Raw genomic sequence first — 19,324 nt, forward strand, 5'->3', positions numbered from 1 at the left:
AAAAGTGATTGGTAATGTGAAAGGAGAAATGGTGAAAGGAAATGGCCTCAATCCTAGGGAGAGGTGATGGGATGGAGGCATCGAGTCTGGAGATGTGTTGGCTGTGGGCAGGAATTGGTGTGTGTTGGCTCCGTGTTCCCTCCTGAGGTGCTCAGGGCAGCTCTGTGGTCAGGAGTCCTGGATTTCTCCTGTGGCTGTACACGGAAGTGGGATCCCAGAGTGAGTTCAGGGCATTACTAACCTCGCTATCTCTGCATAAATAATGCCCTGCTTAAATAAACATCATAAGAGGAGAAACTCAGGCCGCTGGAATGTTACATCCACCTGAGCTGTGGGACTGCTGCTGATGCATCCAGGGTGGAGGGAGGTGGCAGCCTCTGGGTTTTAAAGGAAGGGAGCTCAGGAAAACCTGGGATTCCTCCCAGACACCAAACTTGTTCCTGATAGGGCAGAATACACCACTCCTAAAGGCGCTTCATGGAAAGTTGAGTCATTGTTGCTGTTTGGCCAGTGATTTACTAAATGTCTGTCACGGAGGTAATCATTGTGCTGGGGGGAAAAAAACCAAACAATAAAAGCCAGCCAACCAAACAACTCCAAATGAAAAAAACCAGACAATTTTTCTTCTCCTTTGCAAAGGCAAATTCTCCTTATTGATTGTACTGATAGAACTGTTTGTGTTCACATTCAAACACTCATTGACTACCACAGGATAAACACCTGGAGCAGGCAAGACATGAGAATTCTCCCATAATTTTTTTTTTTGTTGCGTTTGTGAGGCTTTGACGTTGTGCTGGCCCGCCAGGAGGATTTATTGCTGAGTGAATTCCTCAGCTGTGACAAGAGGAGCACCTGTTTCTGTGTGAGCACAAGCACTTCCCCATCAAACACAACATCTGGCAGGAGAAGCCCTTAAAATTGTGTTTATGACTACTCGGGGTAAGAGACTCCAAATACAACTTTGGAATTTCTCTGGAGAAAGTCAGCAATGCCCATGACACTGGTGCTTCATATCTTAGGGAAAATAAAGCCATAAAAATATATCATAATTCTGTCTCTTCATACCTGAAAAGTCTTTATTTTCCTACTAATGAAATGCATTCTTTTGGATGTTGATATTTCTTTATCCCCAATAGCTAAAAATAAAGGTTCCATATGAGCAGATATATAACTTAACTAAATATAAACAACTTGAAATCTGCTGAGTTATTTTCTATTCTAAAAATTTCCAGCATCAAACTTGAAGGGTTTCCTTTTAAGCATCATTCTGGTTTGGGAATTGGAAGTGAATAACCCAGATACTGCTAAATACCTGTAATTTCTCCATCCTAATCCATGCCAACATCCTACCTTTGTGTGACAAGCACAGAAATGCATTTCAGGATGTTTTTGGGCCTGAGTACTTTGCTAACTTGTCTTTTCTCCCTGCTCAGCCTGTTGGCCAGCTGCTTCACATCAAATCCACCCAAATGATTGATGGAGGTACTTTCAACAGAAAAAAAGTACAGCTACTAATGATGGGTAATTAAACTGTAGAACTCAGTGTTTCAGAACATGTGGAAATAAAAAAAAATGATCTCACAGATGGACAAATTCAGGGAGGAATAGTTTGTTCAGAGGTGATTAAAGTTGGGTCTGGATGGAACTTCCAGATCAAATAATTCAAAAGCCTTTAGTTCACCCTACAGTTCATATTGCCTGATGCTTTGGAAATTCTCCTCAAAAGGAGAATTCAGGTTAAAATTAGGCCAACCTTCTGTTTGTGCTTTACAACACTCGGTGTGTTTGGACACGTTTGTTTCCTCATCTCTCCCAAACTGGACACCAGTTGTAACCTCAGAGTTTGCACTGAGGAACTTTCCAAAGGCAACATTAAAGCAGTGCCCCTTGCCCTGGAGAGTCTCTGATCCCTGGGACTCTGGATTTCTCTGGAAGGGAGCAATCCTTGCCCTCTCTGGGCTGGGTTTTCCTTGGGTTGGATCTGGCGTGGCAGAAGGGAGGGGGTGGAATCAGCCCTTGTGAGCCCGTGCAAAGTTCACCGGGCTCCGGTCACCGTCTGCTTTTGTGGAGTTAAATTGTAGCTGTGCCTGTGATTCCCCAGCCCTTCCCTTGGCATTGTCCTCGGGGAGGATCCATGGAGGGCAGGGGGTGAGCAGTGGGGTCTGTGTGGGGTTAGGGGGTGAATCTGTCCCTCTGAGTTTGTGTGATCCATCCCAGGCTGGCTTTGTGTCTGAATTCTCTTCACACTCAGCGAGGCTGAAACGTCCCCTGTGAGCAGGTTCAGGGCTCTCAGTGGCTCCTCTGGGTGACTGTGGGCACAGAGAGACACTGCAGTGATAGGGGCTGATCCAAACTCAGTGTCCCAGGCTCTTCTCACTTGCTTTGATGTCTTCAATCCTCTGCTCCTGCTGCTGCTTTATCAGCTGTGCTGCTCGAGCAAAACAGATCAAAATTAGTTTGTGTGGTTTGTGCTCCTGCACTCAAATACAGATTTTTTTCTTTTTTATTTCCCCTGGTATTAAGACTCGTGCATTGATAACTTTGAAGTTAAAATTCTGAATTTCTAGTTCCCACACCCTAGCCTGGAAAGTTTCTTAATATTTTTTTTTTACTGTTTACTGGTAAAATAACTCCTTGAAAAGCTTCTTTCTCAAGTCTTGCTTAACACCCGGGCCGTTCTGATTTTTCCAAAATGCTGTGAAATCCAAAATTCATGATATTTAGTAAGTGTTTTTAGCCCATGGTAGATTCCATGCAGAGATCCTTCTTTGCCTCTTACTCACCTGCCTCCACGTGCGGTGGGTGGAAAGCTATTTCTAGGGAATCCTGCATATTGTGAGCAGCCACTTCACTTCTGGGGAATTCATGCTTATCATGGAGTGGCATTAATAGACAGAATTGTAGCTTAAATGTCTTCCTTGTAATCTTCCATGCAGCACAGCTTAAAAAATGTCATTTTCCTCTCTCTCACTGATGTTCTGGTAATTTCCTAGGAGTGTTTTTGGAGACTGTGTTAGCAGATCACCTGTCTGGCAAATAAACTAATGTAATATATCCACAGTCATCTTTGTCCTCTTATCTTTGAGAGGCAGCAGAGATTCACCCCATTGCCTCTGGGCACGGGCAGAACCTGTGGAAAATGTGTTTAGGGAACCCTCTTGAGCCTTTTATTGCCGTGGAACTTGGAGTTTTAATAATCAAATTTAAGGCTGTTGCTTTGTCAGTGTCAAGAGGCTTTTAAATGGAGTAACAGCGTTCGTGTTCCGGCTTTAAATGTGTTCTTGAATAAGAGCAGGAAGGTCAAAATCATATCCTAAAGTGCCTTCCAGATTTCAGGTCACTACATAACGTTTTTCTTAATTGTTATCTAAATTTAGAAGACAAATTATGTTGTAGCGGCAAGTGCAGCACCTCTGCCCTAAAGCTTTTGTTTGTGGCGTTGTTTTCTTGTGTCACGTACTCAGGATTCCCTGATTCATCCCTGGACTTTGGAATTCTGGGTTTTACACCAGAGCTCAGTGAGGACTGTCAGAACCTGCCTTGTCTCTAAATAGCCACAGTGTTATTTCTCTTGGGCCACGTGGGTCGTTCCATGAGATGAGATAATAAAAATTGGAAGTTCATGTAGCTGGAGTCAGGATTGAAATGAGATTTCATTTGCTGTTTTAAGAGCAGCTCTCTAGTTCTAGTTATTCTGTCCAATTTACCTCATGAAAATTTTGCAGCCCAAACCACTCCCAGGGTTTTGAAGAGACCTCTGAGAAAGCTTCTGCATTATCCTACAGCACTTAAAATTTCCTGCTCTAAATATTTGTAATTTGTTTTAACTCAAAGAATCCTGGTGGAATTGATCAGATAAGCAAATTGAAAATTGTCCAGAAAACAGATTGCCTTGGTGTGGCTCTATGAGGTGCCCAATTAAATACCAAAATAACACCAAGAAATGAAGTTAAATCATAGTATATGAGGATATTTCTCCAAGCATTCCAATTTCCACTGGTGTAGGAGTCTCACAAGGTGTGCAGAGTCTCCCTTTGTTAAACTGATTTTTGTGGGAGGTTAAAGTTACATTAAAAAATAAAAAAAAAAAAAAGTGTTGTCAGTAGGCCTAAAGATAGGAAATTCTTTAAATAGCTCAGGCAGATGAACTCCAGCACTCCAGGAATGCTGCAGAGCTTCAGGAAGATGCTGCTGCCTGTGCAGGAGGAATAAACCAGGTGCTTTTCCACAGAAATTCAGTGAAATCTCCAGTGTTCAGTGTGGGATGAGTTACTGGGGCTTTGCTGCTGGAAAACCTCTGTTCTGCAGCTGAGAGTTGGAACAGCAAAGTCGACAGATTGGGGAGGATTTTGGGGGAAAAAAAAAAAAGACATTCAGGAATCATCTTTTTGTCTATAAATTTATGGAGAGGCTGAGGAATCTCAGCCCATGTGAAGCCAGGAGCAGCAGGATGGGCAGCAGTGAGGGGATCTCCAATGAAAAGGTATCAGTAAAAATGCTAAAAATCCCTATTTTCAGTGACTCCTGGTGCAGGGGAGGCTGCACACTCTGTTCTCAGCTGAGGAATTTAACACCGAGATTTTTGAATAAGACTCGTAAATTTTGGATTTGCTGCTGCTTTTCAGCAGCTCTCCTGTGGGATGTGGGGCTGCTGGAGGAGCTGAGTTTAGTGCAGAAATTCCCAGTTTTGTTCTTTGCCTCTGTGGGTTTATAACGTTGTAAATTTTCACAGCTGTTGCTTCAGGGGTTGTAAGATGATGTGGTTTTGTTTTTTTGTTTTTTTTTTTTTTTTTGTTTTTTTTTTTTTTTGGATGGGTTTGTCTCTGCCAGGCTCTTGTTGAAGGGTAGAATGTATGAAAACCTTGGTAGAAGGGAAAACTTTTAATGTGAAACACTTTTAATAAAATAAATGAAATGATTGCTAGTGAGTAGGCAAAATCGTAAGGGAGAATGGACCAGAATATAAGCAAAGTAAACCAAGGTAAACAAGGAATAAATTGCTTTTGTATCAAAAGATATGTATTATCACATAAATACTCTGTATGTAGATCTGCACCATCTCTCCAATTCTTAATTCCTCTCTAAAATGTAGGAGCCAGATAATTTTTTTTTATAGAAAGAAAATTGAAAGGAAGCCGATTATTTATATCCTCAAGTCATTTCCCAAAGCTAAAGAAAACTGTACAGAGAATCTTCCACTTTGTTCCTGCCTGTTGAGCTGTGGCCTGAAATGCAGAGGAGCAAATCAGAATTTAATTCAATATTTTGAGAATTCCTACTCCATACCAGAGGTGTAAAATAATTGTTGCTGTTCACCAGATTTCCTTACCAATAATATTTTATTCCATTCTTTGTCCAGGCAGCTCTGCAAATGTATTTCAAATTACATCAGCTTATTTCAAAGTGAACAGAACAGCTTTGTAATCAGTGATAAATATCTAATTTGAAGATAATTAAAAATGCTTGTCACACAGAGGCATATGACTTTTAAGTAAAAGTTGTTTCTGCTTGCTTGGGAGGTGATAAGATTGTGGACTAAATGTGATTAATGTTCTTTGCAGATGTTGCTTTATATGCTTAGGCTTTCAAAGTAAAGCAGTCTAGACTGTCTGTCTGCATTCTCCTGCAGCTTTGATCTTGATTAAAACTGGTTCTATTACATTTATCATCTTCCTTTCTCCAATGCCAGAAAGTCTCTTCGCTGGGTTTTTTGTATCTGTATTTGTTTGTAGAGAAAGAGACTCAGTATCATCTCTAAACGCTGGAAAAATCATGTTCAGCAAGTGGCAAAAAAATGACTATTTTGTATCTTGAAAGACTTTTAAAGAATCCTTTGGCTTATTTCAGGTGCAGCAAACGTGATTCCAAAGGTTGGAGTGGCAGGGAGTGGAGCAGGTGAGCCCTGAGTGGGTTTTTCCCCTGCTGTTGGATGCAGATCTGAGGGAAGGTGGAGGATGCTTTGATCCTGCGCTGCTCCCAGCTGGATTTGTGGCACCTCTGATACTGGGGCTCTGCTCATATCCACTGATTCTGCTCCAGTGAGATTTTTCTACCTGATTTTCCACCCTCCCAACTCTCTGGATTGCTCCAGGCTCTGGAAAAGGGTCAAACACAGGAAAGTACCCAAATAAAGCACATTTTATCAGGGGGCAATTTCAGTTGAGTTTCTCAAATCTCTGTTTGGGTGTTAAATCTGTGCCTGCTCAGTTCCTCATTTGTGTGCACCAGCTACAACTGAAGTGACTTCTCCAAGATCTGAAACATTCAAATTTACTCTTTATTCCCTTATTTATTCCTGAAGATTGTTTAGGGTCAATTTAAGAACTTGATGTATTTTATGGGGAAGTTTGAAATGAAGGTAAACCTTTTAATACTAACACAATTTGTTGGTCGGTTAGTAAAACATTTTGGGTAGTTCTATTAAATATTAAACTTGGATGGGGTTTGTTTTCTATTTCAATTTTTATTGGTTCCTCCATTGAGTGCTTTATTCCAGTTTGTTGGTTACAGTTTAGAGAATATTTGTAGCTTCTAGACCACAGTGGTGTCTTAAATCCAGGTTTAGGAACGGGGCTCCATGAGCTCATCCAATACACAGAACGATGGAAAAGTAACCAGACAATAAGTTAAATAATATTTAGCTGTCAAAAACCACTTGGAAATCCATTATAGGAGGCAGTGAGTTGTGCATTGCTCTGTATTTGGTCATTACTTAATTTTTTTTCCCCCTGATCTTTATGAAGTGCTAAAACTGTTCTGGCTTTTGTTGTGACTCTGCAGCAACATGTGAATTTTTCAAATTTATTTTTTCTTTAGTCCTGTAGCAAAAAATAAGATTTTTATGTTACAACACAGTTATGATTCTGGAGATCTGTAATCTTGGCTGAATGTTGATGCAGCATTGCGGAGGGGAAATGAATTAAAAGGAAATATTTTAATGCAAGTCTCAGCCAGCAGATCTGGCTTGTCCCTGTTTCAAAAGCATCACCCAGGACAGAAGTGATGGACTGGTTGAACTGGAGTTGCTGCTCTAAATAAAGATCCTGCTGTGGTTGGGATCTGTGCAGAGTCAGCTCTTCACAGAATTCCTGTAAATTATCTCAATATTCCCAATCAGCACAGTGGGAAGTTAACTCTGCAGTTTGGGTACAAGGGTTTTGTAACAAATGGGTTTTTTAGGCTTTTCTTGCCAAGTTGAACACTGGAAGGGAGTTTTTTCATTGATGAGCAAGTGATAAACTGAAATAATTTGGGGTTATTGTGCTGTGTCAGGTGTGGGCTGTAGAATTCAGGAGGTGTTTTACCAAAATTCAAATATCCAGCAGCACTTTTTAGTGTTTTGGATACTTTTCGTAACAAACAGTGATGCTCCTGTTGACTTGGCATTCCCCTAAGCTTGTGTGAATGGTTCCTAAATGAGATTTAATTTGATTTATTAACTTTTAAATGTTTAGATGCTTAAAAACCTTTAAAACGTGTCTTAATTTTTTCACACTTAGAGATAATTCCAGCAATAACCTTTAGTTATCCAGAAGGTATTTTTTTGTGCTGTTAAATGGAGATGGTGTAGATTGACATCACATTTGTTGTTTTTTATACAGAACCAGAAATCAGAATATTTGGGTTTTTTTTTTTTCCTTAAAGTTGGACTTTTTCCTGAATTACTTGATGTTGGTTATACATGTATATATTTTTTATATATATTTATTTATATATATTTAAATCCTTCAAATTTTTGTCTTAAGGAATAGGGAGATCTTTTACAGGTTGCTGGAATTGAACTGCAATTCTAATTGAAAGAATTTTCAATTTCTAATTGAAAATACTAAAGAATTTTCTTTCTAATATGAATTTTCTTAAGAAAAACAAGAAATATGGAAATATAAACTATTTGTAAGTGCTTGTAGGCAGATATGAGGAACAAAACCCACTGTCCTGAATTACTTTTATATTGATTTGATTCTCATGTTAAATCAGAGCTGATTTATTTAAAGCAGCTGTTGGAGGAGTGGCTGCATTTCATGTTTTAATGACAATAAAACAGTATTTTGCATATTTTTAAAGTCCCTTCTACAGAGTTATGCTCTGAAAAGAGTTTTAAAATTGAGATTTTAAATTGTTCCCCTTTCCAGTCAGTTGTTCTTAAAGTTCTGATAAGAAATACAAAAAGAGTTAAGTTTTAATATGTATTATACTGACTTTAATAACCTCCTTTTGATCTTGAAATGCTTCTTTTTTGGATTTGTTCTTTTGGGTGTCAATCTTGCTTTTCTGGATACAATTAGTAATAACATTTTAAAAAAGAGGACGAGTGGATAGCAAAATCAGCCTTGTGAGAATCCAGAAAGATTAGAAAAATTGATCAGAAAAATAGTTTTTTATTTGGGTTCATGAGGAAGTTGCTTTATTGTTCCATTGCTGTTTTCCTCTTCTGAATCTTGAATAATTAAATTTTTTAATAGTTTACCAGTCACTTATAGCCAAATTTGTTCTCTGTAAAAACAGCCCTAATAGTGATTTTTAGTGAAATCTGTCAGCTCTCACTTCCTGAGGAAAAGCTCCCTTGGAGTGGCTTTGGACCATGGAAAGGTGATGATGAGGGTTCAAAATCATGACTAATTAAATTATGAATGAAAACATTTCCTTAATGATGACTCCACAAGGTAATTTGACTCTGGATTTCCCTGATCCCTAGAAAACAAGTCCAGAATAAGAAACTTGAGACAAAAAAAAAAAAAAAAAATAAAATCTTTGTTCTTTTTTCTTCCCTCCCTGAGAGGTGCCAGGATCTGCTCCTTGAGGCTGGCAGGGCTGGGCTGCAGCTGAGCCCTGGTGTTGTCTTTGGAGCTGAATTTGGAGAGGATGTGCTGGCCATGTCATGGCTCTGTCTGTAAACACAGTTGTTTCCAGCTCCAGAAATGGGATTTTTCACTTAATCTTCAGATTACAGTCTGGCACGGGGAGCAAAATGAGGCAGCCTGAGAGGGGACAAAGAGAAAATCCATTTCAAGTGACAGCCACTTTAGCTGGAGGTAAAGAGGCAGTTGTGCTGGGTTCTTCAATATAATCAACACTGATTTCAGAGCATGAGGACACAAATTCTAAAACTCTTTCAGTGCAGACAAGGTTTGGAATTTGATCTCAACAGGAGTGGACAGTGGAAATGGAATTACACAGATGCAGCCAAGTTGGAGGTTATGTAGATGTTTTGCTTTAGGAAGAGAGTTCAGCAGTCACAAACAAATTAGCATTTTTGTGCTGATAGGTATTTACTCAGACGTGTCATGCTGCAGCCTGACATTTATTTAAGTTTAGTGGCTGAAGGAAGGAATTACTTCCACTCCTTTGTGCCAGTTCAGCTGTTTGAGGCCACAGAGCTCAGTGGGGTTTTTGATTGTGCTGCAGCTCCAAAATGCTTCTGAAGACACCACGAGCTGCCAGTGTCATCCTTTAGATCCCAAAATGCTTCTGCAGGAGTATTTCCTGGCAAACAAACCCAATATCCATCCCAGAGAAATCCTTGGGAATGGCTGAAGTCCTGACTGGAGTTCTGGCCAAATGTGTGAGCAGGATGAACTTGGGAAGTCCTGTTGGGATGAGGTGGGGAAATAAAAATGAAAATACAAAACTCTGGGATCATGGAATATGTGGAATCAAGATTTGAAACTCTCCATAAATAAGTTGGAGAGTTGAAAGAGGGAGGGCTGAGGAAGTTTTCTAGCTCAGTGAAGTAGAAACATTTTTAAAGGTTTGAATTTTTCAGCTCTGGGTTCTGCCTTTTCCCCCCTTCACATTATCCTGTTTGCCTGCAGCTCCCAGGTAATCCCTCTGTGTGTGTTTACACAAATGTGGGACCTGTCTCTCCTCCTTTTAGCTGCCATCTGGACAAGGGCAGCTGGAGCTTGTCTGGAAGTGCACTGACCATCCAGCTCCTGCCCAGGAGCTCAGTCAGCTCTTGGGAATTTGGCTAGGCCAGCTTGGAGGAAAAACATACAGCTGATGCTTTAAAAATTATATAAAAAAAAAAACCAACAAAACAACAAAACTGGTTGTGAGTATGTTTAGGCTGGGCTTTTGGTTGTAGCAACAGAAAAAATAGAGAAGTATAAGGAAGGCTAAAGAATTGGAATGTAAATAAGAAGCTTGATCAGCACATGTAGGAGAACTGGGTGGTGTTTTTGCTTGCAATAGCACCGAGTGGGACACGACACCCACAGAGAGATTTGCTGGAGAGCTGAGTCGAAGGCAGAATCACACTGGTCCTGTTGTCTTTTAAATAGTTACATAAGGTCCTGTAAGACAGAAAAAGAAGTGGGGGTTGGATGTATCATGTGGAGGAAACATCAAATGTGGAGCTGGATGCTTGCCTCTTAGATGTCTTGACTGTGTTTTTGTTTGACTTGCTGTGTGGTTCTGTTTGCTTTGCAGTCAAACTGTTCCATTTGCATTGTGCTCCACTGATTTGGGAGGCAAAAGGTGGAATAATTTCTTGTAATTAGCCTGGATTAACTTTTCTGTGCGTGTTTTTGAGGGGTCAGGAGGGAGTCTGGGGAGAGGAGACTCCTCATTTGTGTTTATAAATGCAGGTGAAATACTGACACTGGTCACATTGAACAGCATCCTGGAAGATGTGTGAAAAAACACTGCAGGAGGAGGGCTGGAGAAAATGTCCTTTCCTGATCTTCTCCTCCAGCCTAACCACAGAAGGAAACTTGAAGACAGCTCAAATTGACAGCTCAAATGAAGCTTTCCCAGTGTTTTTTAATGAAGTGATTAATATGTTCAAGTTTCCCATCTCCATTAGGCTGCAGGAATTTCAACCCTCCATTGAAGAAAATTCTAAATGTTTCCCAGCTCACCATTAGGAAGTTTTGTGTAGCTCAGAGAAGAACCTCCACAAACACCAAGTCCAAAAAGGATCATTTTGATCCAAACTCCACTGGGATTCACAGCTGGGTGTTCCTGAGAGGAGCTGGTTTGGGATTCTCAGATCAGAGGAACAGCTCTGACAGGTATCTGAGATCATTCCCGGGAAACTCCCTGGCAGGTCCCAAAATAGAAACGCTGCTGGTTTGCCACCACCAGCCTGAGACTCATCCCTGAGAACGATTCAGAATTCCTGATCCAGCCTCGTGTGTGTCCTTAGGTGGTTTATTTAGGTGCTTAATTGGTGTCTTGAGTGCTGAAGGGCCTCTTTTTCAGTTTAATAACAGCGTTCCAGGGCTCCGTGTGGAAATGGTGTCACTCCCATGTGCAATGGCAGAGAATTCCTGGCTCCTTCATGGGCAGCTGCTTCATCCAGAGGCAGGAATAGGTGTTTCCTCCTGGATAATCAGGGGACAGCAGAACCCCAGTTTGCAAGTCTTAATGTCAAAAAATTAAATGAGGTTTCTCATAATTAATATTGTTTGTGTTTGGGGTTTTGCACTGGGAAGAGGAGGATAATCCAAATCGAGAACTGGGTATTTCCAACATTAGTGCCCTGTTCTATTTTTCTCAACATCTGAATCTTGTAGAATTTAAACTTTTTTTTCAGTTTTGAGCCCTTTGTTAGAGATTATTGGAATATTTTAACCATCTGGGGACAAGGGGACATTTGACCAGCAGTGACAAAAAGCCTGAAGGCGAGTGCAGCCCCAAGGCTGTGCCTCAAACCAAACAATTTCTGGGATCTTTGGAGCTTTTTTTTTTCCCCCTCTAGAGAAATCATCAGGCAGTGGCTGAGAGGTGTTTGTGCTGCTCACACCTCGCAGTGACAGCAGTGGCATGTTTGAACTTGAAAACATCAGCCTGTGTTTTACTGTGTTCCCTTGAAGTCAGGGAGTGTGAAAAATAACACTTAGCTCCAAGTCTCTGGAGATCCCCAAAGGATGACAATCTTTAATTTCTGCCTAAAGAACAGACATGGCCACTGAGCCTTTTTCTCCATTTTCTGCCACGTGCTTTGCTCTGTGAGGATTCTGGAAAACTTGGGTACCAGAGGTCTGGGGGTTTTCCCACTTCCTGAAAAATCTTAAATAAGATATTTAGGAGTACAAGGCAGAAAATGGAAGTTCTCTACAAAATCCCATTACAGCATTATTAATTTCTTCTATCAAATGGCACAAACTGCTGGAACACATTGGAAAAATAATTCCAGCTTTTTTTTTTCCTTCAGCAAGAGGACCATGCAAATAAAACCAAGATATGTCTATATATGTAAAATAACATCATCAAGTGGTTAGAGCAGCTGATTTATTTTCCATACTGTAAGTCCTGAAGACTCAGAGTAAAAAAAAATTTGGTTGTTTTTTTTTGTTACTGTCCACCAAGCAAACCAAGGGCTGCGAGGGGTTTTTTAACAGTACAGATATTATTCCTCTCACCTTCCCCCTCTTCACTCTCAGTTCTGTTCCCTGTTTTTAGGTGACATCATCCTCCATAATTTCCACTCTACTGTAGTGCCTTTGGGTTGATCATCCTTCATTTTCCCAGCACTGGATTCTTCTCTCCTTCTTTTTCAGAAGTGTTATCTCAGCTACAGAATTTCATACTTCCATGGCAGGCTCATCCCTACAAATTTTCCATTTTGAAAAGGTGTGAACTGCAAAGAAAAAAATTGAAATATTTTCCAAGTATATGATGAGATATCTTAGCAAATACAGATTTCCTGTTGTTCCCCCCACTATAATCCTGCAGAAAAACTGCAGCTCTTGCTGTACAAAACTACACTAAATCTTCCCAAGTTTTACCCCCGTTCAAGTTGCAAACTCATTTCTTTTTAAAGACTAGTTTAGGAAAAGAAAGCAGCTTTCTGGACCATCAGGTTGATCTTTAAATTTGGAATATTCACAGAGCAGGGTGGCAGCAGTGCAGGTGATTTGTTATTTCACTGCCTTGTTTATCTTTTTTTTTTTTTGCAGTTCTTGCCTTGCCTGAGTTAATTGCTGCTGTGTTTGGATTTAATGAATGTACTTTGGCTCAGCTCATCTGAAGTACAGTCCTTGTTTGACCTGGGAGCGTTGAGAACAGTGATAATAGGACTAATATTAGTCTAAAAAATCAACAAAATAAGTTTGGGGACATTGTGGCATGGAAAAGGAGGACAGGGTCCTTTCTCTTGGAACTCAGTTCGCTTTATTAGGTTGGAAATAACTTCTTTCTTCTTCCTTTGAGAAACATTCCCCTGGGTGTTATCAGAAAAAAAATAGAGAATGATAAAATCCTGCTTCCTGCTTGCGGGAACATCAAAGCTGGGCTTTTTTAGTCTATATTTGTAGTCTGTTCTTAGATATATTTGTAGGGCTAGAAAGTGTTTGAGATCACTGTGGAAACAAATAGAATAACACATATGGGCAAGTACTTGAGAAAGGTACCTGTGCAGCAACTGAAGGTTTTTTTGGTTTTTTTTTTCCCAAGGTGTTATTTCTATTTATGCTGCTTTTTCTGTTCTTTCCTGCTCCCCTAGAACAGCGTGTTACAATTCTGGTATTTTGGTGAATGGGCCATTCTATCTATAAGTTACTCAGTCCCTGTGGTGCTTCTTTTCTCTGCTGCTTTATTCTAATAAACTGCTCCATTCCTTGTATTTCAGTACTTAAAGAGTTCAAATTTGTCTCAAATATAACATAATTTAAGTAACCTTTCTGTTCCAGGCAGAGGTATCTGCCAGACCGAACCTCACTCTTTAATTCTTTTATATATTGTAAGTTTTCTAGGGAATAGCAAAAAAAAAAAAAAAAAAAAAAAAAAAAAAAAAAAAAAAAGTGTCCTTGGCACCATCAAACTAATCTTTGTAGGCTTTTCATCAATTTTCATGACTTCAGCTCGAAGATGTTGTTACATTTCATGAAGCAGCGAGAGATCACAGATTGAGTTCCCTTTGCCCTCTGTGTCTTTACATGGTGTCACCAACTAATCACGCAGCAAAAGCAGGATTTGGGAATGAGGCTAGGACGTGGGAAGTGTTGAAGCCTTCCCTGGAAAAGGAGGGAGATGATCATTATCACATCTCAGATCAAGTATCAGGAAACCATTCCTGCATTACAGACCCATGTTGGGCTTGTGTTGCTCAGTTTTAGGTTTAGTGGATAAAGTTGGATGATGAACTCCCAGGAGTTTCTGTCTTTTTTTTTTGTGAGACAGTTCCTATTCCATCCAGTACCTTTTCCCAGTGATCCCTTCCTGAATTGAGGCCATGTTAGTCCTTAGGAGCTGTGCACTGTTTGCCCCTTTTAAATTAAAAATCTGGTGGATTTTTTTTTTCAGATTGAAAAATGACAGGCAGTGCTTCCAGCTCCTCCTGAGGTGAGGTTTTGCAGGCTGCACTCTCTGATGGAATTGCTCCCAGTTTTGGTGTTTCCTGTATTTAGAGTGGTGCAGAAGTTCAAATGTTGCTTTTGTTCCCTCAGTGCAGCTGAGGAAGGACAGGAGTGTGAGGGACAGAGCAGCCCTGGGATGGGAATACACAGATATCCAATGATATTTGGCTAAATGAGCCCAAAATAAATCTATTCTGTGCTTAATGCCCTTTGCTTTCCCAGTGTGTTTCCCTCCAAGCCTTCAGACCTCACATTCCATCCTTAGGACACTGCTGGAGTTTCCTCATGGCTTCTTTCAGCAGCACCATTTTGCTTGTGGAGATTCAGGGGTTGGTTTGTGAGGGCCTGGCAATTCCATGGGCACAGGAGTTCCATCAGAGACCTGCTCTGCCTAATCAATTCTCTTTATTGCAAATGCCAGCTGCCCTTCTCCCCTGGGAGCTCCATCCCTGGGGAGTTGGGGGCAGAGCTGGTTGGAAGCAGATGGGCCCAGGGCTGCCTTCTGGGTGTGCTTCCCCTTCTCCTCCTGCCTTCCTTCCACCATGTTCCTGCTTTGAGGGATTAATCCAGGATTGTCCTGCTCTGTCCAAGCCTGGGTTAGTCTGGCCAGACCTATTGGAGGTTCCTGTTCAGGTGAGAAACCCCCAGCCAGATCCAAGGTCATTAAACCAACAGAAACTGCTGCCAGTCCCTGATTGGAGCTTTAATGGATCAAAAAACCAGATGGATAAGGAAACCTGACTATAAAGAAGCCAGGAACAAGGAGAATATTTATGCAAAGTTAGTTTTACTGCAGTTCCTGAATTTTATAAAATTCATCTTGTCTGTGGTCCTTCAAAGCTGGGCTTGGCAGCGGGAGAAAAAGCAATGGCACGTGTGAGAGAAATCCAGGACTTCTGCTTTATTGCACTGACAGAACCAAATTGTTCAATCTGTTGCCTCATCTGTTTCTTGCCATAGCTGAGAGTTGTAAAGGTCAGGCCGTGGCAGCACAAGGAATATAATGGTTCCCAGGCTGCCCCTCACAGCGTTCCCAGCTGGCTCCTGCCCCTCTCCCATTGATCCACCAGCTCCTGCCTATTTTGGGAATGCGTCACAGGCAGGGCTTTGGGAAAAGGAGCAAGGTGGGAATGCTCAGGATGGGCTCAGCTCCAGCCTCTCGTGCTGCTCTCCCAGGGCTGCAGCAAGGCTCAGGTGGGAATAATCCTCATCCTGCTCAGGAATTGCTGCTGGGTCACATTTATTGTGGATGATTGTGGATAAAGGAGTGAGTGATGCAAATAAACACCTAAAAATCTGCTGTGGGAAATCTTTTCTCTTCCAGTCTGGTCTTCATTGTGCTGTGCAAGGTGATGTCTTAAAGATAATAAATGTACAGATAAACACAGGCAAAGTGCTTTGGCATCCTCCTGACCCTTCCTCAGTGGATCCTCTGATTCTCCAGCTCCTCGATTTCCCTCTCTGTTTTCCCATGGTTTTAATCCATGTTAAATGCTGGAGCTTCCATGGAGATTAATGGCACGCCCTGGGCAGTGTCTGACAAGAGAAAAAACAGAAATAAAAGGCAGTTCTTAACTCCCTTCCTGTCTTTTGTTAACAGCTTTGCTTCCCAACAACCCTTCACCATTGCAGGAGCCACACTGGTGTTTTCTATCCCATTAACTGGGAAGTTTTCTCCCCCAGAATCCCAGAAGGGTTTCCTGGATGGGCACTAAATGATCCTTAAGGTCCTTTCCACCCCACACCATTCTGGGATTCTGTAACACTCTTGCCCCTAAACACTTCTTGGCTTTTTTGGGGGATTCCTGAGATGAGCTCCCTGCTCTTTTGGCTCTTGTAACAAGATATAGAAGCACAAATGCCTTTTGGTGAATTTTCCTGGCTAAATCTCTTGGTTTGGCGAATTTTTAAATGAAATCTTCACCGCTCAGCATTCTAAATTCTCTCTGCTATTGCTATTCGTGGAGAAGTATTGCCATGACTTGTTCCTCATTTCTGCAAATCTTGCTAAGTTATGCAAGTCACTGTTTGACTTCACAGAAGATCTTTGTTTTATGTTTCAACACTCGAAATGCTGCTGAACTTTACGTGTTTTCTCCCTTTATTAAAAAGAGGGGACAGAGGGCACCAAGCAGTAAATGATATTTTTTATACAGCTTACATTTCTTCACGTGCCTGACCTTGCAGAATTCCATTTAAATTGTGCTTTCCATCCCTTCCAGGTGCCATCCTGGGCAGATCAGAGACACAGGAGTGCATCTACTACAACGCTAACTGGGAGAAGGATAAAACCAACCGCAGCGGGATCGAGCCCTGCTACGGTGATAAAGATAAAAGGCGACACTGCTTTGCTACGTGGAAGAACATTTCTGGATCAATTGAAATCGTGAAGCAAGGCTGCTGGCTGGATGACATCAATTGTTATGACAGGTGAGTTTTCCTAGGAATTTTTCAAAATTGATTTGTCGTCGTAAACTTCTTCTGCCTCTCCGTGATTTCTACGTCATCCCCTCCACAACCGCGGCTTGAGACAAGTGAATGTGTGAATAATTATCTTATTTTTAGATGCTCCACGTGAGTGCCTTCTCTTGTTTGCAGAATAATGTGTTTCACTTTCTCTAAAGAACCCCAAAATTTAATTTATTCATTTTTATTCCATTAATAATAGATTCTGTAATGCCTCGTTATTGCCAAACAGTGCAAATATAATTACTGCAACCAGGATGCAAAATTCTCTCGTCGATTTTTCCAAAGTCTTTAGAGTTGGGAAGTCAGCACTTTGTGTCTGCAATTTACCAGATCATAGAAGTGTTTTGGCAGTTTATTAATAAGCTCAATGGCAGCTCTAAGAATATTCTAAATTTCCAGTTATTTTGTTGATAACAGATGGTCCAGAAAGAACCCACGAGCAGTAACAGCAGGACTTGGGGTTTGTTAGATGCTGACTGAATAAAGGTCATGACTCTCTTAAGCAATGGTGTTGCAATTTTTTTAATATTCTGTTGGGTTTTATTGGCCCAGAACATTTATTATTTGGGAAGACAGAGAATTAAGAAATAGACCCACAGTGGATCATCACTGAAAAGCATTGAGGAATTATTTCAGCATTATTTTACAAAAGTTTTTCCTTTGTGTTTCTTGAAAGTTGAATTTTTAGAAGAGAACTTTGCAGTCCTTTCTCCCAAATCAAGTTGCTCCCCACCCCAGCTGTTTTCTGCTTTAATGACAGCTTAAAGCTCAGTCCTACAATCTAAAAAAACCTCCTAAAATCATGAGATAAAATTCTCCTTTGAGCAAAGAAAAAAAAAAATGGGAAGAAGAAATCAAATGCAGGAAGGAGGGTAAGGAAGGAGTTGGAAGCTGAGTAACTGTAAGACCTCATTAAATAACTTGTGCTAATCACAACCAGAGCTGTGTTTGTCCAGAAGAGCCCAAATCTTATCTCTGGAGCATGGGGGTGGTTTGGGCTGCACTGGGAGCTGTGGGGGAGACTCCAAACAGCAGCAGATTCGGGACATCAAAGAGAAAATGTTCCCTGGAAGTCACAGGACAGGGTGACAGCAAGAGCTGGCTCTAAGGAATAACCTCAAGTTTTGAAGATGAGCCCAAAACCTCTTTGACAATCTTCAGCTGTGTTTAAAGTCCTTCAATATTTCTGCAGCCTTTTCCAGTTTTGCTCTCGGGTTGGCTCCTGGTTGCTGCTTTTGCTTTCCTGATGGGAATAGTTTCAGCTTATTTGTTACAGAATATTAATAAAAAAGCCATTGGTGCAGTGAATTCAGGGAATGAAATAAGCCCTGTCCTTGAGCATAATGTAGGTAGAGGAGATTTTAGAAATTTTATCATTTCTTTCTACAAATAGAATAAAAAGTAAAAATTTTCCTTCTCACTTCTCTACAGCCTTGTTTGATCACTTGCTTGTCCTGTTTAAATCTGGCTCATGAACTGTTCCTCAATGTCCTGCTGGTGATTTTCTTTAACTTTATGTTAAAAATGACAGAAATGTGTTTCTGTTTTAATAAATCTTCATTGCAATACAAAATACCAAAATTCCATTTCTTTCATTAGTTTTACCTGTTATTTTGGTCGATTTAACAAAGTCCACTTTGGAAACGTGAAAGATGGCCACATATTTTTCTCTTGAATCTCAAGATTAATGAACCCAGCTCGAGATTAATGAATTTTTTGCTCTCCCCTCTCCCAGGAACGATTGCATAGAGAAGAAGGACAGCCCTGATGTGTTTTTCTGTTGCTGTGAGGGCAACATGTGCAACGAGCGCTTCTTCTACTTCCCGGAGATGGAGGTCACACAGCGTAAGTTCCTCCTGACAGGAATATTCCACACGCTGCTTTTCCAGGAGATCGCACTTCTCCAAAGTCTGATAGAGCTCTGTGTGCATCCCCACACAGTTCATTTCTTCCACTTGGAGAGGTGCTTTCCTGTAAAATCAATAAAAGGTTTTTCAGTTCTTTCCAAGGGTGAGAAGGAAGGATAATCTGAAGTAATTGCCTGGTTGAAGGCACAGAAGTTACTGTCAAATCTTACCTTAATTATATGGTTAAGCTCCTGTAAGGGTGTAAATTGTTGGGCTAAAAGCCTTCTCATCCCTGTATCCCTGTGCCAGCCTGGGGATGCTCCTTCTCTTCAAAAAATCCTCTTCATCCCACCTGGAGCTTTTGAATTTCTCTGTAAATGGACACAGTAACCTCTAAAAAGGGGAAAAGAATTTCCTCCCAGACCACAGGATCTTTGTGGGTTCTTCCATCTCAGCATATTTTATGGTTCTGAAAGACAACCAAATTAGCCAGGCTTAACAAATAATTATTTTAAAAAACAACAGCTAAAAGATGATTTGATTTTTCTTGCCTATCTTCTTCCAGTCAGGAATCTGCTGGAAAGCTGAGTGATGTTAATAACTGAGCTGAAAACAGCAAATGTCTCATGTACCAAATAGCCAGAGGAAGTTGTTTATGAAATGAAAGAACATTTTCTGCGAGATTAAAATAGCCTTTGTTGACCCAGG

At 40.8% G+C, this 19,324-nt stretch overlaps 1 protein-coding gene across 4 annotated transcripts in view; it reads left to right on the forward strand.

Annotated features, from left to right (window-relative positions):
* The window catches only part of ACVR2A (activin A receptor type 2A), a 51,571-nt gene that overhangs the window by 14,299 nt on the left and 17,948 nt on the right, over positions 1-19,324 (forward strand). For 2 of the 4 annotated variants that reach the window (XM_083865035.1, XM_083865036.1), the window contains 3 exons: positions 5,848-5,895; positions 16,523-16,730; positions 18,505-18,614. In XM_083865035.1, the coding sequence (XP_083721161.1) occupies positions 5,848-5,895; positions 16,523-16,730; positions 18,505-18,614 (366 nt within the window). The remainder of the gene's footprint in view (positions 1-5,847; positions 5,896-16,522; positions 16,731-18,504; positions 18,615-19,324) is intronic. The other 2 variants (XM_083865037.1, XM_083865034.1) reach the window with 1 other exon arrangement.

This window comes from Zosterops lateralis (genome assembly GCF_965231275.1).
Source record: "Zosterops lateralis genome assembly, chromosome: 7".
In the NCBI taxonomy this organism is placed as follows: domain Eukaryota; kingdom Metazoa; phylum Chordata; class Aves; order Passeriformes; family Zosteropidae; genus Zosterops; species Zosterops lateralis.